Source organism: Echinops telfairi, unplaced genomic scaffold (genome assembly GCF_000313985.2).
Source record: "Echinops telfairi isolate 266 unplaced genomic scaffold, ASM31398v2 ScPeMD7_5;HRSCAF=22, whole genome shotgun sequence".
In the NCBI taxonomy this organism is placed as follows: Eukaryota; Metazoa; Chordata; class Mammalia; order Afrosoricida; family Tenrecidae; genus Echinops; species Echinops telfairi.
In genome coordinates this window covers 6,540,384-6,565,249 of record NW_022103901.1, presented here as the reverse complement: position 1 = coordinate 6,565,249, position 24,866 = coordinate 6,540,384, and the positions used below count along the sequence as shown (strand labels likewise).

Sequence of the window (24,866 nt, the reverse complement as noted above, 5' to 3'; positions counted from 1 at the left end):
CCCCAGCCTGTGTGGGAGCAGCGGCGTGGATTGTTTCCTGGGGGAGAAGCAGAAATCGGACGGACGGACGGAAGAGAACTCAGGGGAGCTCCTCAAAGCCCAGGCTCCCCAGGCACGGGGCACAGCCCTGCCCCTAGAGGCCCAGTGAGAGCCTCTAGTCTCTGGAATGAGCACACCTCCCAGTCTCGGGATCAGCCAGGTGCTCCGGGTTGGCAGGTAGCCTTCCATGGGGCTGTTCAGGGATATCCGGGCTCCCCCATCTTCACCAGAAAGATTCCACAGTCTCCGTGCAGTGGGAAGGGGAGGGTGGGGAAGGCACGGGGGCTGTCCTACCCCATCAGGCCCTGGGTGACACACTGACTTACAGTCACGTTGTCTGTGATATGGAGCCTTAGGGCCACACCTTGCTGCAAGGGAGGCTGGCCATGGGACGTACCTAGGAGAAGCCTGTGGCCATCTCTGGTAGCATAGTGGTTACGGGTTGGGCTGCTAACCACAAGGTCAGCAGTTTGAAGCCACCAACCGCTCCAAAGGAAGGAAAATGAGCTTTCTACTCCCATAAAAATGAGCTTTCTACTCCCATAAAAATGAGCTTTCTACTCCCATAAAAATGAGCTTTCTACTCCCATAAAAGAGTGACCGTCTCGGACCGGCAGGGGCAGTTCTGCCCTGTCCTTTAGGGGTCGCTTTGAGTCGACTTGAAGGTGGTGAGTGTTTGAGGCTGGGGTGGGCTCGTGTTCATGGGGCCACAAGGTGGTTATGAGACAGTAAATACCAGGCCCCCGTCCTATAATGTTAATTGGATAACATGTACCCGGGGTGGGGGGGGCTTTCTTATTAACCAGGGGAGTAACTGCGGTGCCTGTTCTCCACCGTACAACTAGGTGATGGGGGGCTGGACCTACATGAGCGCTTCTTACTGCGGCCAAGCACCTATCCATTGTTGGAGGTCTTCAGTCTCCAGATCAGAGGAGGAGGAGGAGAAGGTGGAGGAGGGAGGCAGGGAGACCCGTCTGTGGACATGTTGGAAACCCTCTCCGCTGTTGTTGGGGGCATCCATGAACTTGGTTCTGACCTCTGGCAACACAGTGTGCAACAGAGGGGAACGCCGCCCGCCCGGTCCCGCGCCAGCCTCACAATCAGTCTTACGTACGAGCCCGTTGGTAGTCACTGTGCCAATCCATCTCGCCGAGGGCCTTCCTCTTTGGCGCTGCCCCCTCTGCTTTACCAAACCGGGCATCCTTCTCGGGGACTGGCCTCTCCTGACAACATTTACAAAGAACAGGAGAAGTCGTCTTTCATCATTGCCGCTAAGGAGCACTCTGGCCGTAATGCTTCCGAGACAGACCTGTTGGTCCTTTAAGCAGTCCGTGGTTCTTTGACTATTGTTCTCTAGCACCTTACTTCCAATGCATCGGTTCTTCTTCGATCTTCCTCATTCACTGTCCAACTTTCACATGCATGTAAGACGATTGAAAATATCATGATTGGGTAAGTGGACCTTGGTCCTCAAAGTAACCTTAATGTTCAACACTCTAACGAGGTCTTGGGTAGCAGATGTACCCAGTGCAGTGCGCGATTTGATCTCTTGACGGCTGCTTCCAGGTCATCTCTGAGGCTTCCTTGACTACTTCTGTTGCTGCCGAGAGGAGCTGGGGTAGCGCAGTGATTACGTACTGGGCTGCAGTCCTCAAAGTAAGCAGTTTGAAACCACCGGCCTCTCTGAGGGAGAAAGACAGAACTTTCTACTCTCGTAAAGAGGGACAATCTCAGAAACTCACAGGGTCAGTTCTACCCTGTCCTACAGGGTGGCTGTGAGTTGGCATGGACTCGATGGCCCTGAGTTTGGTTTTTGTCACTAGATGTCTGCCACTCAGACCTTGTGATCCATACACTTGGCACCGGTTGATCGTTTTTGGAAATCGGTACCCAGCCTTTCTTATGTTTCTCAGGAAACCCCGCTGAAATGCATTTCGAATCATAGCAGTGTGCAGCAGGCCTCTGCGGACAGATGGTCAGTGGCCACACTTGAAGCATGCTGGGTGGAAATCTAACCCGGGTCTCCTACGTGGGAGGCAAAAATTCTAGCCCTGGACCACCACTAATGGGGAAGAAAAGCGCACATCTCTCAGCAGTATCACACTACCAAGCTGGATGGAACCACTCTGAGATAAATGTCAAAGTGGTGAACATAGGCCCAACCGAGTGCACGTGCACGCGCACGCACACGCACGCATAAACCATAGCAACCGAGTTCAGAGGAAAACAAACCCCTGCCACCCATCCACGCTCCATCAGGCGAACCCCCGCCCTGCATCGCGTGCCATTACCAAGCTCCATTTTAATTCCTCCTGTTGTATTAAGAGAAATGACTTGTATCGACCAGCAATATAACCCAGGCATTTAGGGGTCCTCGCGATTGCGGTGCTTAAATTGAGATATGTCTGCGGGTCCATATTTGTAAATCCCATTTCTGAGAAACAGTAATAAGTAAAGCAGAAGATTGAAATTGAATTTTTGTAAGAGAACTTTAGCAGGAAAGCTATTATGCATCCGTCCAATTTAGTGGAAAGAATGTACATTTAAACGGGACAGAGCCAGCTTACCACTCTGGGGGCCGGGGAGCAGGGGTGGACCCTGAGAGCCAAGTCCAGCTCTGGGGCTCTGCCTTTCCGCCTGAGGGGCCAGACTTGTTTTCCCTAAAGGACTGTGAGCTAGTGGTCGTCTGCACCACCCGGCACCCCATCAGGGCTCCCCAGCCCTCCCCAGCCTAACCAAACCCGCTGCCACCAAGTCAGTACCAACTCACAGACACCCGCTAGGGCAAGGCGGCCCTGTCCCAGTGGGTTTCCAAGATGATAGCTCTTTACAGGATCAGACAGCCTCGTCTTTCTCCCGTGGGTCAGTTGGTGGGTTCGAACCACTGACTGCATAGCCCACTGTGCCAGCCGGGCCCCTGCTCCACCCTGAACACACTGCCCTCACTGCCTTTGAGTCAATGCTGACTCCTAGTGAGCCTCTAGGACAGGGTGGACCTGCTTGTGTGGGCTTCGGAGACTCGCTGTACGAGAGTGGAAAGCCTTCTCTTCCCCACAGGGAGAGGTGATGGTTTCCGATCTGACCTTGTGACTAGCACAACAGCGCATGACCATCAGGGCTCCCGAATCAACTCCAAAATTGATTCCCGCCCTCTGTAAGTTTTCCTTCAACCCCCCCACCCCCCATTGGTGACCACTTGATTCTGACTCACGGCCACTCTAATAAACTCACTCACTGTCGTGGGGTCGATTCTGACCCCTGGCAGCCCTAGAGGACAGGGTGGGAGTGTTTCTATGGGCTTCTGAGACTGTCACCTTCGTGGGAGTAGAAAGCCTCATGTTCCTCCCAAGGAGCAGGAGGTGGTTAGGAACTGCTGATCTCACAGCCTGAAACCCAGTGGGTAACCACGGCTCTGCGGGGCTTCTTCACCAGCGCCAGGGAAGTCTACATTCCAGGCCACTGAGTAGTGAGAGGGGGACCCAGTTCCTGGGCTGAGGTTGTTCCCGGGGGCCCGAGACTCCAAGCCTGGCCTGCGTTCACCCCCACACCCACGCTGTGTGACGTGAAGAGATGGTTCTTGATCTCGGAGCTGCCTGCGGGTGGGTCTTTCCGGCTTGGCTTGCAGCAGCGGCAGCATTCCAGGGACGTCCCCTTCTGTCTCGGCAAAGATGTGCTGGGGAAGGGGCTGGGTGGGGGCTTACAACGCCAGTCTCTGGCCACTGCGGGTGGCTGCACAGTCAGCCTCCGCTGGCTGGCAGGCATGCTAAGGATGCAGTCCCAGCCCGGGGGGCCTGGCGATATGACAAACTTCCGAGCCAGCAACCAGGGAGCGTGGAAGCCAGACGCACAGCCATGGAGTTGGCTCCAATTCATAGGCAGAGTGGAACGGCCCCTGTGGGGGTTCTGAGATGGTTGAGCTTTATGGGAGCAGAAAGCCTCCTCTTTCTCCCTTGGAGCGACTTGGGGGTATAAACGGCTGACCTTGGGGTTGGTGGCACAACGAGGAACCCACATTGCCACCAGGGCTCCTGCCAGCCACGGGAAGCACCTAGCCAATGCTGGACCCTCAGGCTGGGAGGGCGCTCTGGGTTTGCTGGGCCACTCCCCACAGGGGTGGCCCGTTATTAGGTGCCTCAGAAGAAAGGCCTGGCGACCCACTTCTCAAAGGTGAAAGTGCAGCCACCCCTGTGGAGTACAGGTCCCCCGGCACACCTGAGAACATCATGCGTGGGAATCGACTGGGTAGCAGTCAGCTTGAACTAGACCCCACTGCAGAAACCACCTGATGCCGAGGACTGTGGGCACCAGCCTGTATTTCATCACTTCTTGCTCACGCTAACTCTGCAGAGCCACAGCCCTTGGGACCCAGGGCTGGGGTGGGGTGAGGCCGGGACGCTCTGGGCGTTGCTCCAGGAGGCTGACCAGGTCCTTGTGTCCTCAGGTGTGGCTCTGCGGGGGCAGCATGGAGGTCCTGCCATGCTCGCGGGTGGCCCACATCGAGCGGAAGAAGAAGCCTTACAACAGCAACATCGGCTTCTACACCAAGAGGAACGCGCTCCGCGTGGCTGAGGTGTGGATGGACGACTACAAGTCCCACGTGTACATAGCCTGGAACCTGCCCCTGGAGGTGAGGCCTGCTCCCACCCACCCCTCACCACCCAGAGTGGGCCTGGCTGTGTGTAATCAGGGGAGGGGGGCTCTCCTTAGCCAGACACTCATACCCCCCAGCACGGGAGTGGCTAGAGAAATAGGACCAGAGACCTATACAGGAGGGAGTTTCAGAAAGCCTGTGGGAGAATCCCATTATCCTGCCATTCCAGGAACTTTTTAAATCTCCACCCCACCCCCACCCCCCCACCCCCGTGGGTGTAGGACCCCTGGTGGTTACACGTTGAACTGCTCAAGCCGAGGCCAGCAGTTCGAAGCCATCAGCCTCTCTGGGAGAAAGATGGGGCTTTCTTCTCTCGGACAGATCAGTAGCCTAGGAAACTCACTGGGCCATTCAGTCCTGGCCTCTAGGCTCACTGTGAGTCGCAGTTGACTCCAGGGCAGTGAGTCTGGCTTTGAATGTGGCTGCCAATCACAATATCTGTGGTTCCCACCCACCACCTGCTCCACAGGAGAAAGATGGTGGTCTCTGCTCCCGTAAAGACTTACAGCCTCGGAACCACAGGGACAGTTCCCACTCTGTTCATGAGGGTTGCCACAAGTCGGGATTGACTCAGTGGCAGTGAGTTTGAGTGGCAAGCCCTCCGCTGCTAGCTGAAAGGTTGCCAGTTCAAACCCACCGACTGGCTCCATGGGAGAGAGCTCTGGCCTCTGTTCCCGCAAAGCAGCGGGCGGCCACATGCTATGGGGCAGTTCTGTCGCATGCACAGGGCCCCGTGGGTCAGAACCCACCCGGTAGCACTCACCACAACCTTATTAAGAGTAAAAACAGGTACGAAACCCAAACCAAGGCCTCCCAATCCATCCTGGCTCAGGGCGGGCTCAGGGCGTATTAAAAACCTTGTTACAATCGCCTCAGCCGGTTTGCCTTCGAAAGATTAGAATGTTTGCCATTGGAAAGAGGGTTATCCTCTGAGAACCCGGTGTGAAGGCCCCAAATGTAATGAGATGATGTGAACTCTTCTGGCAAACACCGCCTGGTTCCAGAGAGAACTCTGCTTCCACCATACATAAACACACACAGACACACACACACACAGCTCACGAATCCCCCAGCCTTCTGGTGGCTAAGCCTGTGCAGTCACCACTCAGCATCTTCATGTCCCCCGGCAGCACCCGGCGGCCCATTACAGGTTCATTTCTGTACAAGCAGAGTGAATTATTCATTAGAACATCATTACAAGCTTTGCAATGGAAAATTATTTTCACTTCTGCATATAATGAACTTCACCGAGAGCCCACAAAGAGAGATCGTGCCCGCGGGGGGTGGGAGGGGAGGGAGGCGAAGGCGGTGGGCGGTGATAAGCACCTATTTTCTTGTCTTAATCAAATAAGCCCTCTGATAATTGGCTTTGGGCTGTTACTGTGGGAAGTCGGGAGACGTCGCCTGGTGATGAGGTGGACAGTCGCCGCCAACTGGGGACTCTGCAGAAGGGGAGGGCTCGAAGCTGCAACCAGGAACAGCTTGCTCAGGCCCCACTCTGGACAGTGCTAGTTCCTCTGGCCAATCAGCTCCTGATGACTTGGGTACAAGACGATGGGGCACTGCCCGGTCCTGTGGTTTCCTCAAGGTACACCAGCCTGTGGTGGTGGTCACTGTGTTGTCCATGCCCCTTCCAGCCTGGGGGCCTGGTCTTCCAGCAGGACCCTGTCCTGTGGTCATCTGTGGGTTTTCACGAGCGAATTCTTGGAAGACCTCCAGGCCTTTCCTCCTAGTCTATCTGTCCACCGTGGGTGCCCCTTCTGGCATATGAAATCCTGCTGGCAGAGCTTCCAACAGCCTGGCCGCTTGCAAGGCACACAGTGGGATGCACACTGACAGTGGGGCTGGGGGTAGGACTGAAATAACACGATTGAGTGGCCACTGTCATCTGGCGTCCAGGGCGCTTAACCATGTGCCCCAGGCCTTACTAGTGACTGAGCTAGATGTGAAAGAAACCAGGTTCTTGATGCTCAGGTGACCAGGGTTTTTTTAAATATTCATTTTGGTGAAGTTATGTGCCTTGGAGTCAAACCAGACCGGGAGGGGCGGGGCAAAAACTGCCACCAAGCTGATTCTGGCTCACAGCAACCCCACAGGACAGAATAGAACTGCCCCTGCAACATTTCCAAACTGTCCATCTTTCCCCTTACCCAGATGGAACAAGTCCATTGAGCGTAGGAGCCTGGTGGCCCAGTGAGTTCAGCATGGGCTGCTAACAGAGAGGGTGATGGTTCGGACGGGTCTGCGGGAGACAGATGAGCCGGTCTGCTCTGGAAAGATTGGCAGCCTCAAAAGCTCCATGGTGCAGCTCTGCCCTGTCCCAGGGGTCACTACGGGTCGGCATCAGCTTGACAGCAGTGTGTTTAAACCAAGACACGTTCTGAGACTGTTCATCTTTGCGGGACCAGGAAACCTCGTCTTTCTCCCCACGGAGTGGCTGGTGGTTTTGAACTGCTGACCTTGTCATGTGTAACCCACTACATTAGCAGAGGAGGGTGAGTAAGACTATCAGGGTGGAAGCCTTGGAACAGTGGTGGTCACTGGATGTTCTGGCTCAGTGACCACCCTGGGTGACCCCGCTGGGCTGAGAAGTGCTGGTGCCATGGCGACCAGCATCCTAGCCCTGCATCGCACCCCATAGGAGCACAGCCCTATAGGCAGGGGCTGCAGAGGAGATGAGGCACCCCTTGTGCAAACTGCCGGTCCTCCCTGAAGGGGCTCTCCCTGCCCCCTCTGCCCATAAACCCACAGCCACTTATACCCCCTCTGCTTCTCTCTGCTTCCAGAACCCGGGCATCGATATCGGCGACGTCTCCGAGAGGCGGGCGTTGAGGACGAGCCTAAAGTGTAAGAACTTCCAGTGGTACCTGGACCACGTGTACCCAGAAATGAGGAGATACAACAACACCATTGCCTACGGGGAGGTAACTGAGACGGGCCTGGGCCTGCTCCCCTCTGGGGGCTGGGACGCAGAGCGGGGGAGCCAGGCCACGGAGGCCTGCCTTCATTTGGAAGAGAGCACTTGGGGCTGGGGCAGCGGCGAGGGCCCTCGGAACCGGAAGTATCTCACTGCTCTCGAGTCGATTCTGAGTCATAGCGACCCTGCTTCTGTGGGTTGCCACTCTCTATGGGAGTGGAACGCCTCATCTTTCTCCCGGGTAGTGGCAGCTGGTTTCAGAGTGCTGACCTTACAGTTAGCAACACTGTGAGCGGCCCAGCGCGTCATCCGGTACACCGCCTGCGCTCCTGAAGTTGAATCTGTCGTGGCACAGATGGTTAAGACCCCGGCAAAATGGGTTGACACCGTGGCTGCAACAGGGGACTTAAATATAAGGAACGATGGTGCGGATGGCGCAGGGCCGGGCAGTGTTCCCTTCTGTTGTGCACGGGGTCGCCGTGGCTCAGCACCGACTCACAACAGCAGCATAGTTTCAGCCCTAGTGGCGCAGGTCGCTCAGCATTGGACTGCTAACCAAAAAGCCAATAGGGCAAACTTGTGTATGTGTCTGTACATAGGAGCCCTGGTGCTGTAGTGGTTGTGCATCGGGCTGCAATCCTCGTGGCCAGCAGTTCAAAACTACCAGCAGCTCTAAGGGAGAAAGACTTGGCTTTCTACTCCCTGTCCATAGTTGCAGGCTCTGAGACCCACAGGGGCGGCTGTGAGTCCTCATTGACTCGATGGTGCTGAGTCTGTATATATATATATATACACATCTCCCCGGCAGACTGCTTCCATAATGACCAGAGCCTTGGAAGACATAGGGGAGGATTCTCTCTGCTGTCAAGTGCCTGTGTCTGGCCCTGTCCTACTGTCTGACAGGCTGGGTAGCCCTCGGCAACGCATGCATGTCTCCAAGTCCCTACACTGGAAGAACAGTCCACCTACACCAAGGAAGGTGAAGCCAACATGAACCCATCCCTGGAAAACACTTAGGGTCGTCCCTGGAAGTGGTGGCTATAAGGAACACAGGGTTACAGACCACACCGGTGATGTGTTTGCAGAGGGTGACACCGAAATGACTCTCTGGGAAATTCTCCCACAGGGTTTCAAGAGAAGCAGATGACGGATTCCCTAACATGGTCCCGGCAGCCAGTGAGAACAGCTCGCTCAGCATACACACTCCCATGAGGCTATGACCCTGAGCTCCCTCCGTGGGTGCCACCTCCCCACCCCCACCCCGCGCTCTGGTCCCCGCTGTCACTGTTGCCTCGTCTCTGCCAGTAGGCTCGTGGTCTCTGGTTCTGACATGTCCTCAGCTGTTTTAGCTGCACCAGCATGTGGATAAGGGGCCCTGGCCATACAGTGGTTGGGCTGCTAACTACAAGGTCAGCAGTTCGAAACCACCAGCCGATCCGCAGGAGAAAGATGGGGCTCTCTACTCCCATGATCGGTTCCAGTCTTGGAAATCCACAGGGGCCCTTCTGCCCTGTCCCATAAGGTCCTGATGAGTCGGCATCAGCTCGGTGGCAGTGAGTTGGGCTTTGGTTTGTCGTGTGTCATGTCTGTGAACTGGCGTCCAGAGCTGTTTGGAAAAAAAGTAGGAATTCAAGGAAAAGGAAGAGGAGGAAACTTTTCACAAGGGCTTCTGATCAGCACCTCACAGTGCTGCGGTCGATAACGTCAGTCAACGCAGAAAGTTTGCGGAACGGCTTTGTATGGATGTACACACAGGCTGAGAAGTGCAGCCTTTCAGCGGCTGACAGCTACGCCGGTCTCCTAGGTGAAATGATAACATGGTAGTGGGACTAACAGTGCTGTATGTCTGGTATGGGAGGAGTCCTTTAGGGGGCACTAGGAGCTGCCCCACGGGGTGATGCCAGCCCTGGTGCCTGGTACAATGAAAGCGTCCTATAAATGCTTGGGGACGTTCTTAGAGCCAGCATTTTCTGAAATTACTGCCTATAGGATTTGTAATCAATTTGCGTGGATGCTTTACTAGCAGATGTTATCTCAGCACAGCAAACGGGACGAGAACACATGAGATTGCTAGGCTAGAAGCTGGCTCTCAGCCCTGGGTCCCTCGAGGTGCTTTGGAAGAAATCAGTCCTGAACTCAGACTGTACCCACCCTCCCACAGCCCCTGCTGGCTCGTTGGGGCCCCGCGGTCTCTGCCCTCAGAGCCGCGGGTGGGCTTGAACCGCCCACCTTTCAGGTAGCTCCACCAGCACTTAGCACCCTGCGCCACGAGGGACCTGTGTCCGTCAGATCAGAGTCTGTCCTGTTATTTCAGGTTATCAAAGCAAGACAAAGCCCCCTGGGAAGACACACAGTTACGCCCTCAAAAAACAGAAACATGGCCATTGAGTCAATGCCAACTCAGAGTGACCTTGTAGGACAGGTGAGCACTGCCCCTGTGGCTTCCGAGAATGTAACCCTTGATGGAGTACAAAGCCCTGTCTCGCTCCCGTGGAATGGCCGGGGGTTCGAGCAGCAGACCTTGTGGATTGCAGCCGCTGTGTAACCACAATGCACCACGGCTCCCTAGTGCAAAGGGGGCTACTCTGAACACGCCCAAGGCTGCCTCGGAAGAGAGGCCCGGTGACCTGCCTTCCGTGAAGGTCACAACTTTGACACCCCTTGGAGCAGCCCTGCTACAACCAACTGGACTGGGCAGCAGCTAACAGTAAGGGGATGGGGCAGGGGAGGGGGGATGGAAGCAAGGGTGGGGACGTCTCAGAAGCAGACGGGATGTAAAGAAGGCATCCGAAACGGATGGGCGGAGACTGGGCTTTTCCTAAGACAATCGGGTAAATTGCTGAGCTCCACAGCAAAGAAAATCAATCCAGAGTCTTACATTTTGCCTGAGACCAAGGTCTATTTCAGAGCAGCTTTGTAAGAGAACAGCAGAACTGGTAAGGAAGGACGTGGCCCTGGTTTCCGAATGAGAAAAGGCTTTCTAGGGATGGCAAGTTCAGTGAGGAGGGGGGTTTGGAGGGGGAAAGAAGCAGAAGTAGAGGAGGAGGGCTGGGCGTGCATACATATTCACACGATACATGCGCCAACCAGACAGGGCATTAATATGCCCCACTGGAAGCGTGGGTGCCCCCAAGAATGCGGGGGCGGGGAGAAAGTGGGCGATGGCAGGGATAGGTGACGAGCCCACATGGGTTTAAAGGAGAGAGATTAGCAGGGAGACTCCAGGGCCCTATTAGAAAACAGACCAAGTCGGGGGAAGGCCCGCCAAGACAAGAGGAGCCGGGGATGTGGGAAAGCATGCACCTGTGTATTATTTCGTCGCCAGAGAGAGGATTTGAGAAAGAAACCTCTTGAAATCCAGGATAGTGCCTTTCCCCCTCCTCGTCAGGGAACCGAGTCTAGCTGTGGGAATGTATGTTGGTGCCTTGGTGGCACGGTGAGTTAAGCATTGAGCTACCAACTGCTAAGTCGGTGGTTTGAAGCCAGCAGGCCCTCTGAAGGAGAAAGATGAGGCTGTCTGCTTCCATAAAGATTTCTTTTTTAAGTCTCAGAAACCCAAAGGGGCAGTTCTACTCTGTCTCACAGGGTCACTGAGTCAGAAATCATCTCAATGGCAGTGGGGATTTTTTTTTCTTTGGGGTGATCTGTGGGAGCCCTGGGCATGTAGTGGCTCCTTGCTGGGCTGCCAACTGCAAGGTCAGCAGTTTGAAACCACCAGCCACTCCTTGAGAGGAAAACGGGTTTTCTACTCCCATAAAGAGTGGCAGTCTCAGAAACCCACAGGGGCAGTTCTACCCTGCCCTCTAGGACGGCAGGGTGAGTTTTGGGTCTATGTTGGTGCCTTGCTAGCAAGATCTTAATCTCAAACTCCCAACCCTCGGTCAGTTCTAAATCGCAGGATGGAAACGTATCCACCAGAGAGAGGGTACAGATTGAGACCAGCTTCTAAAGAAGCCGCAGGTATTCACAAAGTTGTGGGTAATCCCACTGTCCTCTCCACTCTTCCCCTTTGACGAAGGGGCAAGGATCCCGGGACAATTGTTCATCTCGGTGGTTTACTTGATTGTTTTCAAACTTTAACTTGACACCGTGGCTAGTTAACTGTCACATAATTCATGCAGGGGTTCCCAAAGGCCTGTGGGGAAATGGAGGGAAAAGACAGGGACATTGTTCCAGGAACTCTTTGAAGCCCCACCTCAACCTGGCGTGGAAGAATTCCCAGAAGGTGTGAACAGAAGTCCAGAAGCATTGGGATAATGCCCACAAGAGGCCATGCTCAAAAAGGGAACAGTTGGGATCCTTATAGGAAGGCCTCAAAAAGTTCACGGAAAAATTCCATTATGTGTCCCTTCTGTTTTTCCATGCACGGACCGACCACATGAAGCCCTGCCCTGCTACGGGATGGACGTTGGAAACTCCGGTGTTCATGGAAAGAAGGCAGGCACACTGGGGCAAGGATTGCTTTGATCTTGGAGACACTAAACCACACTCATTGCCATTGAGCTGATTTCAGACTCACAGCGACCCTGTTGGACAGGGTGGAACGGCCCCATGTGGGCGTCTGAGACAGTAACTCGTTAGCGGAGCAGACAGCCTCGTCTTTCTCCTGGGGCAGGCTGATGGTTTCAAACTGCTGACCTTGAGTGACCAGCCAGTGCTTAAGCCCACTGCACCGAGGGCTCCACCTGACACACTGAGGCCCAAGTGTATGTAATCCAAGAGCTTTGAAATGTCACCGCATCAGGCTCTTTAAGACCCCCCCACCCCCCCACGCACCACACATGGAGCGACAGCTGCTCACAGCAGAAGAGCATGTGCCTTTCACAGCCCAGAGGGTGCCACGAGTGGAACTGACTTGACAGCAGTTGGGGCGGGCTGTGGGTATAGATATGGGGTGAGTGTGGGTGGAGTGTGGGTATAGGTGTAGATATGGGGTGGGGTGAGTGAGGTTGTGGCTGTGGGCGTGGGTAGAGTGTGAGTGAAGTGTGCGTGGGTGGAGTGAGGGTTGAATGCAAGTGTGGGTGTGGATATGAGGTGAGGCGGTGGGGGCATGGGTGGATGTGGGTTGAGTGAGGTTGTGAGTGTGGGTAGAGTATGAGTGGATTGCGTGGGTGTGAGGCGGTGAGTGTGGTTGGAGTGTGGGTGGAGTTGGTAACCAAGCTCACTGCCATCGAGGCCGTCGTCTCCTCTTCCTGTGTCTTTCACCCCCTGGGACGGGTCCCCGGACAGAGAGCGCCCAGTTCATCCTGGTGGTCCCTGCATCTAGCAGAGTCAGCCCCCGCTCCTGGGCCCCTGTTAATGGTGACAAAAATCACCCAGCATGACACCCGATGCTGAGCCGGCTGTCCAGAGGAAGGTTGCAAGCCTGGCACTCTGAGCCGTGGGGTAGGACATGGTGCCGTACTGGCCTGGCAGCCCTGATACGCAGCGCACGTCGCAAGTCCACCACAGACCCTCTAAGGAGCAGGGCAGCAGAGGGGAATGGGCGACCACGGGCTGTGTTCAAAGGGGAAGTGACTACGACCCACCCACACCCAGACAGCTCAGCGCCCCGGGGTCCATCCTGACTCACAGCCACGCCACAGGACAGAGCGGGACTGGCCCCGGGGTTTCGGAGGCAGTGGCTCACCGGGGACTTCATTCTGAGGCGCCTCCGGCTGGGTCCACCCAGCAAGCACCCAGCCAAGCACACGAACCATCTTCAACCGCCCATCAAAGGGAGCCTCACCAAACCCGTTGGTGTCGACTCCATCCCTGGTCGTAGCGGCGTCCTCCGGGCAGAGCAGCCCAGCCCCAGAGGGTCTCCCAGGCCGCAGGCTTCATGGGAGCGCGTCTCCACGTCTGTTTTCATGGACCGGCTTCAGTCAGCAGCCCGGCTGGAAACCGCCGTGCCACCGGGGTTCCTGTTAAAACAATGGCCGTAATCAAACCTTGCCACGAGGTCCGTTTCCAACGCATCACGATCTCACCTAGGGTTTCTGAGACTGCCAGTCTTGAGGGGAGCAGACACCCTCCTCTTTCTCCCCTGGAGCGACCGGTGGGGTTTGAACTGCTGACCTTGCAGTTAGCAGCCTGATGCCCAAATTGTGGTAAGTCGAGTGTTCCAACAGTTGCCCAGAGGATGGGCATAACGTCGCTGTTCCAACAGTTGCCCAGAGGATGGGCATAACGTCGCTGAATTGCAAATGCTGTGCAGTCCGTACAGTTCCCCCAGTGATGCCTGCTTCCCGTGCACAGCAGGTGGAAGGGAAGGCGGGTTGGTCAGGCTACCAGGAAGCAGCTGGGCTGCGTTCTTAAAGGGCATCGGGGGCGGGGGTGGTCTGGCCCCTTTGACACCACTGTCACCCGGTTCACGGCTTCTGTTCCTAAGAGCATGACAGGAGGTCACAGGGGAGCGTTTCCTGGGCCTCCTGTGGTGCATCACAGCCGGGAATCTGCAAAACCCAATTGTTGCAAAACTTGTGGAGAGCCTTGGCCAATTGTATTAGAGGCGATTGAACAAGTGTATTTGCTTTATGCAGTTTCCAGCAAGTCTCAAATGAAACGGGATTGCTTTTGTAGTCGTCATCCTTTAAAGAGAGTCATGAAGACAGTTCTCAGCAACAACAAAATCAATCAAATGTAAAGGGGCCAAAGGAGTCATGAAAACCAATCTGCTCACTGTCTGCACTGAGAGATTTGCGTCAGCGCCCAAAGTCGGCCTGCCCTTCCCTCTCATCATGGTCCGTCCCCTCCCTTTCGTCTGGGCCTGTCCGTCTCGTCTCTGTAGCATGGTTTCCACGGGGAGTGGACACCTGGAGAGACCAAACCCAATGCCGTACTCCCGGCCAGCCGCACGGTGGCGTAGCTGTCGGGGCCAATGCTCGTCTGGATGGAAGTAGCTTGCTAGGCCCTCTTCCTCGAGCTGCTGGGTGGGTTTGAACTGCCATCCAGCAGTCCTGACCTTAAGTCACCCTAGGAGACCTAGCAGAATTACCCCTGTGGGTTGCCAAGGCTGTAAATCTCTATGAGAATTAAAAGCCCCCTCTTTCTCCTGAGGGGTGGGTGGGGGTTTCGAACAGCTGGCTTTGCAGTTAGCAGCCCAACAACTAAGCGACAGTCCCAGCAGGCTTCCTGGTCCCCCCACTGACATGCCTTCAATCCCGAAATCTGGGGGAACCAGGACCACACCCAGAAGTCCCCCCTCTTCTATGCTCAGGATGATGGAGCATGGGTGGTGGGGTGTGGTCAGAATACAGCCAGAGGGCCAGAGCCAAGGCCACTGTGGGAGGACTGGTCTTCCCTGCTCCAGTGCCAGCCTCGCAGCCTGCAGCGGGGCGGGTCTGTGCTGAGAAGCTGCACCTCCCCAGGTGAGTTATGATCTATCTCCTTCTGCCTGTTCCCCACAGCTTCGAAACAACAAGGCCAAAGACGTCTGCTTGGACCAGGGGCCATTGGAGAACCACACAGCCATACTGTACCCGTGCCACGGCTGGGGGCCACAGGTAGGCCCCCTTCCCTATCCAGGAAGGGGCCGGGAGTGACTAGCAGAGCATTCCTGGGGCCCTCCTGTGGGGCTTGTTCTCCGTCCTTCCACCTGCTCTAAGCTTTTGAGAAGAAGATGCGGGCTTTTTGCCTGTCCCTAAAGAAGCCGGGATGTCCGTCTCTAAGTGGCTGCTGCAACATCGACATTCCTGGGATCAGAGTGGCCTTTTCTGATTGACAAGGGCCTTCCCATCACTTACCTGTAAGGTCACTTACCTGTATGCTGGCACTGAGCACATGTACTTCTGTTCCCTGGTCCTTTCTCCTTCCCACCCTGCTCTGCTTGTGTGTCTGGCTGTGTAGCCACCTGTACATGGTCGTCATTGCTGGACTCTGCGTATAATGGAGCCCCACCTGGACTGTGTGTATAAAGGATAGCCCTACCCTGCCTTGTAGAGGTGCTGTGAGTCGGAATTCACTCGGTGGTGGTAAATTTTGAGTCCAGTGTATCATAGGATTTACCGCGACGCAGGCGCACTTACTGCCAGGGTGGCCAGTGGCGGTCACGTCTGGCCGAGGCGTGCAGAGGGGAACTGCTCCACAGGGGGGGTTCACGGCAGTAGCAGCTCGCCAGGCCTTTCTTGTGAGGTAACCTTTGGGTGAGTGTGGACCACCGACCTCTCGGCCAGGTGACTGGTTTGCCCCACCAGGAGCTCCACGTGCCCATGATGGGGTGCTAACCAAATGTACCTGCCGACAACCTTGAAAACCAAAACTCCCAGCTCACTGCCGCCAAGTCGATGCCAGCTCACCGCAACCCCATTGGGCAGGGTAGAGTCGGCCCTGTGTGTTTGAGCCCATAACCCTTCACAGGAGTAGAAGGCCCCCTCTTTCTCCTGAGGAAAGGCTAGTGGTTTTGAACTGCCAACCTTGCAGCTAGCAGCCCAACTTGTAACTGCGACCCCACCAGAGCTCCTGTGTGACCTCAGGGACATGGGGTTTTCTTTCACTGCTTCCTGCATGAGCACCTGATGGGCATGTCCACCTGGAAGGACTGACCTTGATTCAGAGTGACCTTGACTGTCCCACGTGCTGCTTTGCGAAGAGGTGTTCAAGGTGACATCCCACCGAGCACGTGCATCTTCTCGGATGCCTCAGGAGTCCCCCAAAGGGTGCCTGGAAAAGGGTAGGGTGATTAGCTTAGAAGATACCAGGGGCTTCCAGAAGCATGAGGGAAAATCCCGCTATCCTTTCATTTTACTTATTCCAGGCACTGTCCCCCCTGTTATAATGGGAGCCTGGACTCCAGTGGATAACAGAGTCTTCGTTGATAATTGATGTGGTGTGTCCCAGCCCACAGGGATGGATTTCCTCTGGCTTCCAGGGTGGAGAGGTCACCAAGCACAGAGGCCGGGTCCTGAGATGGTCTGTGAGAAGCCAGCAGTCCACTCCAGCAGATGGCCAAGTTGAGATGGCTGGAGATGGACATACAATGGGGTTGGGCTGAGAGGACCAGCCAAGAGGACACAGAGGGTAGGAGGCAGGGCCTAGACGCTCCTCACACCACCTCTGGCCCTGTGTCGCAAGCTGGCTTCCAAACTGAGGTGCTCTGTTTTCTGTGTGACCATCCTTTGGGGAATTGGCTTCTAGCTTCCATCCCCAGCCTTCCAGACAAGTGACACATGACCTGGGCACTTGCGGTTGTGGTCAGCGGCCATCAGGTCACCCCGGTTCATGACAAGCACACGCTGCCGGCCCTACACCCCTCCCAGGGTGTTCCACTATGATCCTCGGGATTTTCGTTGGCTGGTTTTCAAAGGTCGATCACCAAGCCTCTCTTCCTGGACTGGACGTGGCCTGATCTGGAAGCCCCACTGAGATGGGCTCAATCTAACAGCAAGCCGTCACTGGTGAGCAGGTGGGCTGCACGGGAGATGAGAGATATTTTCATTCATCAGAAACTGGCCCGAAGGAGCCCCCTTTTCCTGGGAATGAGCAAAGGATGGGAAGAGGACCAAAGAAAGGTCTCCCGGATAACTGGGAGCTCACCTTGTGGTTAGCAGCCCCTCCACAGAACCCACTGTGCGTCAGCCAGCCACCTGAGCAGCTTCTTCAGTAGCATGGCAATACCATCTACCTCCGAGGACTGGCAGGTGGGGACTGAGCATGATGCCCCAGCCGGGCCCTGGACGGGGCCTCCTGACTGGAAGGTGCGCATGTGAACCCGCCACACCAGCAGGGCCTCAACCTGCCAGAATGGGGACCCATGTCGTGGTGGTCTGTTTGTTTTTTTTTAAACCAGGGCATCGTTTTAAGCCCTCTGTGCAGAGCTGGGCAAACAGAGCGAATCAAAGTTCCAATCACAAAGCAGCTCCCCGAAGAAGGAGCTGGCGGCTCACTTAATTAATGGGTGCTCGGTTGTAATTTATTATCCAGCAGCAATTAAGCAGAGATAAAGCCGGCGCAGGGGGGCTAATTTCCCATCTTGCCACATGTTTGTCAACAGGATAGAAGTACTTCCTACTCTGGAAACCTGGTTGCTGGAAGTGTCGGAGTTTGTCACAAGCCTTTTTTTTTTTTTCCCTTGATCTGGTTACGAACTTGGCCTAGACCGTAGGTTTCCAAACGCCTTCGGTCTGTTGCCCCATTTGGAGAGGGGGGTGGAATTACTCAGTGCCTCCCACCCTGGTGATGAAAACCGTTTTGCCCTACAGCCCATCACCCAGGACAAAGTGGTGGTGTTGTTAGGTGCCCTTGAGCCGGTTCGGACGCAGCGACCCGATGTACAGCAGAAGGAAACACCGGCCGGGCCTGTGCCACCCTCACCGCAGGTCCAAAGTCCGAGAGCAGTCCCGTCATCCTCGCCTGCAAGGAGCGTGCTGTGCCGCTGTAGTCTTCCCTGCAGATGGCCTGCACTCCTGCCAGTCCGTGGTACCATCAGGAACCCATCACAGCTCCACCAGTCAAACGTGCCCATCTTTCAGTCTTTCTGTTCACCGAGATTTAGACTAGCCGCTCACGGATGAAGGACCTCCTGTCCATCGGAGGGAAGCGTCGCCCATTCCTGTGCCCACGTTACCATTCCTGGTGTGTGGGAGCCCCTGGGGGAGGTCAGAGGACCTCTGAGCACCATCCGACCATAGGGGCTCATCTTTCAGCCCTGCGCAGGACTGGGCTCTGCGGTGCTCCGTTGGGTGGGCCTGGCTGACTTCAGGAAGTAGACTCCAGCCCGTTCTTCCTCATCTGCTTGGTTTGGAAGCTCTGTGGAAACCTGTCCGCCATGGCTGGCCCTGGTTCAACCCTAGAGGACAGGGTAGAGCCGCCCCTGTGGGTTTGAGACTGTCCGTCTCTACGATGCAGACGGCCTCGTCTTTCTCTCATGGGGCAGTTGGTGGCTTCAAACTGCTGGCGTGTGGTTCTCAGTCCGGCGTGTAGACCACTGCACCACACCGCCAGGGCCCCGCTAAAGTTTGAAACGCTGGCGGTGTCGCTCCCAGCACCACAGGAGCGGGCACACAGTGACCGGAGGGTTGGGGTGAGGGTATCTTCAGGGGGATGTGCTGAAAGGCAGTCGGCCACCTTGGAGAGGCATGAAGGGGCTTCGTCACTGTTTGAGAGGGATCTTTGAGGGGTGTCAGGTTCTGTCCCTAGGACTTTTTGCCCAGGGTGAGTCCCCTGGGCAGTGAACTTTGCACCCCTTTGCTAACTAGAAGATAATGGTTCAAAGCCACCCGATGGCTCTTCGGTAGGCCCACAACCTGCTTCCACCAATACTTATAAAAACTTCCAAGCTCTGCCATCCAGTCCATGCCCACTCATAGCCACCCTTACTGGACAAAGTAAACTGCCCCTGTGGGTTTCTGACACAGTAGCTCTTCATTGGGGTATAAAGTCTCATCTTTCTCCTGTGGAGCAGCTGGTGGATTCAAACTCCTGGCCTTGCGGTTAGCAGCCCAGCATGACCACAATGCTCCAGGGCTCTAGAAAGCCCCGGGAGCTCAGTCCCACCCTGCGCACACCAGGTCACCCAGAGTGGCGCTGGCTCCACAGCCAGGGTGTGGCCGACGTAGTTGCTGCCTTGCTGTCTGGGGTTAGAGAGGGAGGGACCAGAGTGCCCTCCCCCAGTTGTCCTCCTCGGGCACTTGTGAGTCGCCCCGCTTCCTCTTGCTTCCCTGGTTCATTTGTCACCAGGGGACAGGCGAGCGTCCTTTGATGCCCTAGGGAAACATCATCTGATCTTGGGCTCCTATGGCTTCATTGTGGCAGCGATGCGTCAGCTGAGCACCTTGTCACGTTGATACATTGTGTCAGTCAGGCTGCCGTGCCCCCACGGAGGGTCAGCCCAGCGTCTCGACAACCCCATGGGAAACATGGAAGCGATCTCTCGCGACCCTTGTTTTCCCGATGAAGTCAAGTAAGTCTCGGGGCTCAGGGGATACAGTGTGAACAGCATGGAGCTGAGGCCCAAGCCCATGTGGCCGCTCCGCGCTCCCCACGATCCATCGCGGACCTCTGGGATGGAGTCGACTCCCGAGGCTGCCACTCTGGACAGGAAGAGGAGAGAGCCTCATCTTCTCCCAAGGAGTTGCGGGTAAGTTTCAAACTGGCCACCTTGTCGTCTTCAGACCTGAAATGGTGACTTTGTAGCCCAAGACTTAAGCCACTACTCTACCAGGGCTTGGTTTATTCAAAACATATCTCGACGAATTTCTACTGGAATGCTATGGCTGGCCCTCTCTCTGTCACCCCTCCGACGGTGTCACCAGTGCAGTCTGAGTGCCCTCCCCGCCTGTTTCCGCTCGGCCCCCTCCCCCCAAGCCCGGCACTGGGCCAGGAGAGGGGGAGGAACTCAATCTCAGCAAATTGGTTTCGCTTCTAAAACGCTGGTGGGAAATTCTGAGAACGCTGTGGATAGATGTCCTATCGCTTTAATTTGAGCAAAGCCGCACCTCACTCTGAATTTCCCCTGGGGAAGACGATGAGATGATGGCGTGGAAATTCAGATGGGTTTTTTTTTTCCTGGAGAGACCCGTGGGAACTCAGCTCCAAGGAAACGTGCAGATGGAGTCTCCTCCCAGCTTGGAGCACCCCCTGGAGAGCAGCCTCTCCGGCTCACCTTGCAGAGCTGACAGGTAGAGCCAACACCAAGCCACTTGCCAGGAAGTCGAATCCGATACCCAGAGGCCTCGGAAGAACGGGCTGGCGGTCTGCTGTCAGGCATTGTCAAGTCAGTTCCCAGTACGACAGGTCACTACTCGGACCGCCCTGTGCCGTCCCTCGCTGCGGCCACTGCTGCCAGTCCCTCCCACTGAGGGTCTTGCTCGTTCCTACTGACCCTCCATTTGGCCAAGCATGGCGTCCCTCTCCAGGGGCTCGGCCTCCTGACCACGTGCCCAGAGTCCGTGAGACGGAGTCTGCTGTCCTCAATCTCAGGAGCATCCTGGTGGTCCTTTCAAGACGGGCTTCCTGCTTCTCCTGGCAGTGCCCGGTTCTTTCCATGGTCCTCGCCAGCAGCTGCGCTCACACGCCTTGGTCCTTCTGCGGTCGGGCGTCTCCTTCTGAGAGAAAGGAGGTCCTGGGCGCTTCTGACGCTGATGGGTCTGCGCTCCAGAGGGGAGTGCTTTAGAGGGAGCCTGGTCTACTCCCTGTGTGTCCAGTGCTGACTGAGGAATGTGTGAATGGGGGGCTCGTTGCTGGCAGGCGGGGGCCCCAATGCTTTGGCAGGGACAGTTGTGGCCCTTCTTATGTGTCCCTCTGCAAGCCTCCCCTGACAGGCAGCTGTTAGCTGCCTGTGTTGGCTCTGACTCACGCCAATCCACACTCACCTGAAGGAAAGAAAATGCCACCCCCTTCGTGGTCCATGGGATAGTTGAGCCCATTGCTGTGCCAGTGGTGCCAGTCCCTCTCCTTGATGGCTTCCCCGTGCATCACGGACTCTCTGCTTTCCCAAGCCTGATGCCCTCCTGACTAGTCCCTGGGCATGACAGAAGGCCAGGAGGAAGGGCCTGAGGTGTTCATCTCCCTGAATCCCCCACTGTCCAGTCTGTGGTAGCCCCGGGGGCCCTCGTCTCCTGCTGAGCTGCCTGGCCCTCTTTCCTGGCCCTGCTTCCAAATGCCCCCCACAGCAAAGAAGCTCTCTGACTTTTTAAGAAGGAGCTTCTACCAAGGGTTCAAGTAGAACACATTTTGGAAACGGTGATGGCAACAGAGGTACCAACATGCTTGGTACAATGGATGTGTGGAATGTTATAAGAGCTGTAAGGGCCCCCAATAAAATGATTTTAAAAAACCAGAGGACATTGCCTGGATGTGGAACGAGCGCCACCCCTAAGTGCCTTTGCCTTCAATTTCCAGCTAGGTCAGGATGGTTAGGCTCTGCGCTAACATCACCTGGCCCAATGCTTGTTGGACTAGACGGGAGCCCTGGTGGCCTAGTGGTTACAAGCCGGGCTGCAATTGGCAATGTCCACAGTTTGAAAACCACCAGCCACTCCAAGGGGAAAAAGACGGGGCTTTGGACTCTGATAAAGAATGACAGTCTCGGAAACCCAGAGGGGCATTTCTACCCTGTCCTGTAGGGTCGCTCTGAGTCAGCGTTGTCTCCACAGCGGTGAGTGTGAGTTTTACCTTCCAGTTACACTAAAAAAAAAATCTTTAATGTGGTTCAGTTTTCGAACCTCTAATAAAATAACAACTGTGGAAGCAGGAGCCAAGACAACACACAGCACTGGGCAAACCTGCCACCCCAGGCCTCTTTAGAGTTGAAGAGCAAGAACGTCCCTTGGAGGACCGAGGTGCTCCTAATCCACGCGGTGGAGCTGTCATTCACCTCCTGTGCATCTGAAAGTTGGCCGTTGCTTACAGAGTACTGAAGAAGAATGGGTGCGCTTGAATTGAGATGCTGGTGGAAAATATTGAAAGTACCGTGGACGGCCAGAAGAACAGATCAATCTGTCTTAGAGGAAGAACCACCAGACTGCTCCTTAGAAGGGGGTCTGGTGAGACGTCATCTCACGTACATCACGGCGTGTTGTCAGGAGGGACCAGTCCCTGGAAAGGGACCGCACGCAGGGTGTGTTAGGCCGGGTTGACGACAGCAATGAATCCAGTGACTCTCATCTAGCAGAGAGCTTTACATTCAAGTAGTCATATTTCAGGGAAACATCCCAGCCCAGTCCAGATCAAGTGCGAAAGTCCAATACTAGCCCATAAGCCCCTCTTCAGACTCACACAGCCACGTGCAGCGATGCAGAATGCAGACGATCACAGGCCGGTGGATGCAAAGTCTTGTGGATCCAATGGTGGGCGACACACCACAGGGCTCTGGCAGGCATCAGTGTGGCTCATCCCCAGGAAAGTGAAGGCAGTGGGGGAGGGAGGTTCCCAACCCTCCTTATGAGGAGGTCATGTCCACAGGGAAGCACCATCAGGCAGTGACCTGGTTGACAGGCTAGACTCCAACCCTACACTTTCATAACTTCCATTTGACACGAAATTAGGTAATTGCCAAGTGGAAAGTCAGAGAACAGGAGGTCCAAGAGCTGGATTGTCAAGGCTGCAGTATTGGGCTCAAACATGAGGGCGATGATGATGATGAAGGCAGAAGGCAGTGCAGGACCAGGCAGTGAGCACTGACACCCAACAAGAATACTGGAGTGCCTATCTGTTAGCATGAGCCCTTGTACGCAGCCTTGTGCTGTGATCACAATAGGTCTTACGGGTTTGGTTTGTAGCTGTGGCTTGTACAGAGGTTGGCCTTCCGAATTCATAACCCTGGACCCTGCCTCTGTACACATGCCCATGGGGTTCCAAGAACCATTCCAATCAAGGAGCACAGCTCTTTGTCCCCTGGAGGCTCAGCCAACTGCTCTTTCCACGGCATGTGCTTGTCTGCAGCAGCTTCTGGATTCCGCAGTACTGAGCCCTGTAGTCACTGTCAGGCCCACGGGCCCTGCCCTGTTCTAGAGTCTTCCTCCGATGTCTCTCTGCCTGCCCTTTGTGTGTCTGGCAGCAACCTGCTTTAATTTTCCCTCCAGGCACTTACACTTGGGTTAATAGCTGTGTGTGCCTCTGAGATCTCTCCAACTGCAGTTCTCTCCCCCCTCGCCACAACCCGGAGGTGAGAATGACCGGGGTTATTTTCCAAGGCATTGTGAGGTTTGTGGGTCTGGATGCCCGCCCCCCTCCACTCTGACTCAGCAGCCCATTCGAATTCAAAGACTTCCACACAGGGGGTGTGCTCATTGGGCCCTGTTCCTGCCACAGAAGACTACCGCCCTATGAAGCTGCCCCAACACCAGCGGCAGCCCTGAACCCTGGGGCAAGGAAAGACATGTGTAGAAATATCAACCAATTAGAGACCACTCACGGGGCAGGGGGACCTTTATGGAACCTGTGACTATGGGGGATGGAGCAGAGAGATGGGGTGTCCGTGCAGACCATGGGACTCGGCTACCTTTGAGAAACCTTGTCTGTCCCCACTCATCCTGGAGACTGAGGACCAAGTCTGAAGAGGTCATTTTGGGGCCCTCTGAGCCCTGGAGGCATAGCGGTTATGCGTTGGGCTGCTAACTACAAGGTTAACAGTTCAAAGCCACTAGAGGCTCCGAGGGAGAAAGATGAAATGAAGCTCTCTGCACCGGTAAAGGTTGACCGTCTCAAAAACCCACAGGGCAGCTCTGCCCCATCCGCTAGGGCCGCTGTGAGTCAGAAGGGATTCGATGGCAGGGCATTTGGTTTGGCTTGATTTTCGTTTTGAGGAAAGGTCCGGCCGTGTTCGGTGCCATCGAGTCGGTTCTGACTCTGTGCATCACAGCTTCCCTCTGTACCATGGGGCCCGATGGTGTGCCGAGGATTCGAACTCGATGCAAAGGAAACAAAAGTCCTCGCAGCTGGACCAGGAGACGACACCACCATGCACGGCGAAGAGATGAAATTTGCCAACGAGTTCATTTTCCTCGATCCACAGGTCTGGGAAGCAGCAGTCAGGAAACCCAGACCATGCAGCCTGCTGAGCGGGTCCCCGGCGGCACAGGACCCCTTAACAGGTTAAAGAGCAAAGATGTCCCCTTTCGCTGTTGGCAGAGAATCTGAAAGGACCATGGACTGACCGACCACCAGAAGCACTGCCTAGGAGAACGTACGCCAGAATGCTCCTTAGAATAAGGTGACCCGATGTCCCGCTTTTGGCAGGACAGTCCTGATTTTTAACAATTTTTCCTGCGTCCTGCGGCATTTTAAAAACGTCCCAATTTTGGGAAAGAATGCACGACAAGCTGGGGTGTACGGTCTTCCGCTGCCATGTGGCTATTTCGCCAGGATACGAGTTTTATCAATGGTGTCCCACTGGTGTCCCGCTTTAGCAATGTTAAAATCTGGGCACCTTACCTTAGAGGCGGGAATGGGAGACTGTCTCACGGACTTCGGACCGTTGAGAGGAGGGACGAGGGACCGGCGTCTGGGGAAGAGTGTCCGTGCTTGGCCAAGCCGAGGGTCCGAGAAAAGGAGATCCTCGAGGCAGTGGGAGCACACCGTGGCTGAAACAACCAGTCAGACATATGAACAATTGTGAGGGTGACGCAGGACCGGGCGGCGTTTGGTCCTGGCCACAGGGAGCCCAAGGACAGGCAACAGCACGCAGCACAGCCAGAGTCGGGGGTGCCGTGGGCTTCGCCGTGGCTGGGATGTTTCGGAATCCATCAAGGGCCTTTCTTTCTAGGTGAGGCAAACCTCCCAGGGTCTCGGTTTCACAGAAGGCGCTCAGCTACCTGCAACCCCCAGGGGGCTCTTACTCCC

The 24,866-nt window shown here is 55.6% G+C and overlaps 1 protein-coding gene across 2 annotated transcripts in view; it reads left to right on the top strand.

Annotated features, from left to right (window-relative positions):
• Positions 1-24,866, top strand: part of GALNT17 (polypeptide N-acetylgalactosaminyltransferase 17) — a 397,088-nt gene that overhangs the window by 367,893 nt on the left and 4,329 nt on the right. For both annotated transcript variants that reach the window (XM_004705577.2, XM_004705578.3), the window contains 3 exons: positions 4,481-4,666; positions 7,477-7,614; positions 14,996-15,091. In XM_004705577.2, the coding sequence (XP_004705634.1) occupies positions 4,481-4,666; positions 7,477-7,614; positions 14,996-15,091 (420 nt within the window). The remainder of the gene's footprint in view (positions 1-4,480; positions 4,667-7,476; positions 7,615-14,995; positions 15,092-24,866) is intronic.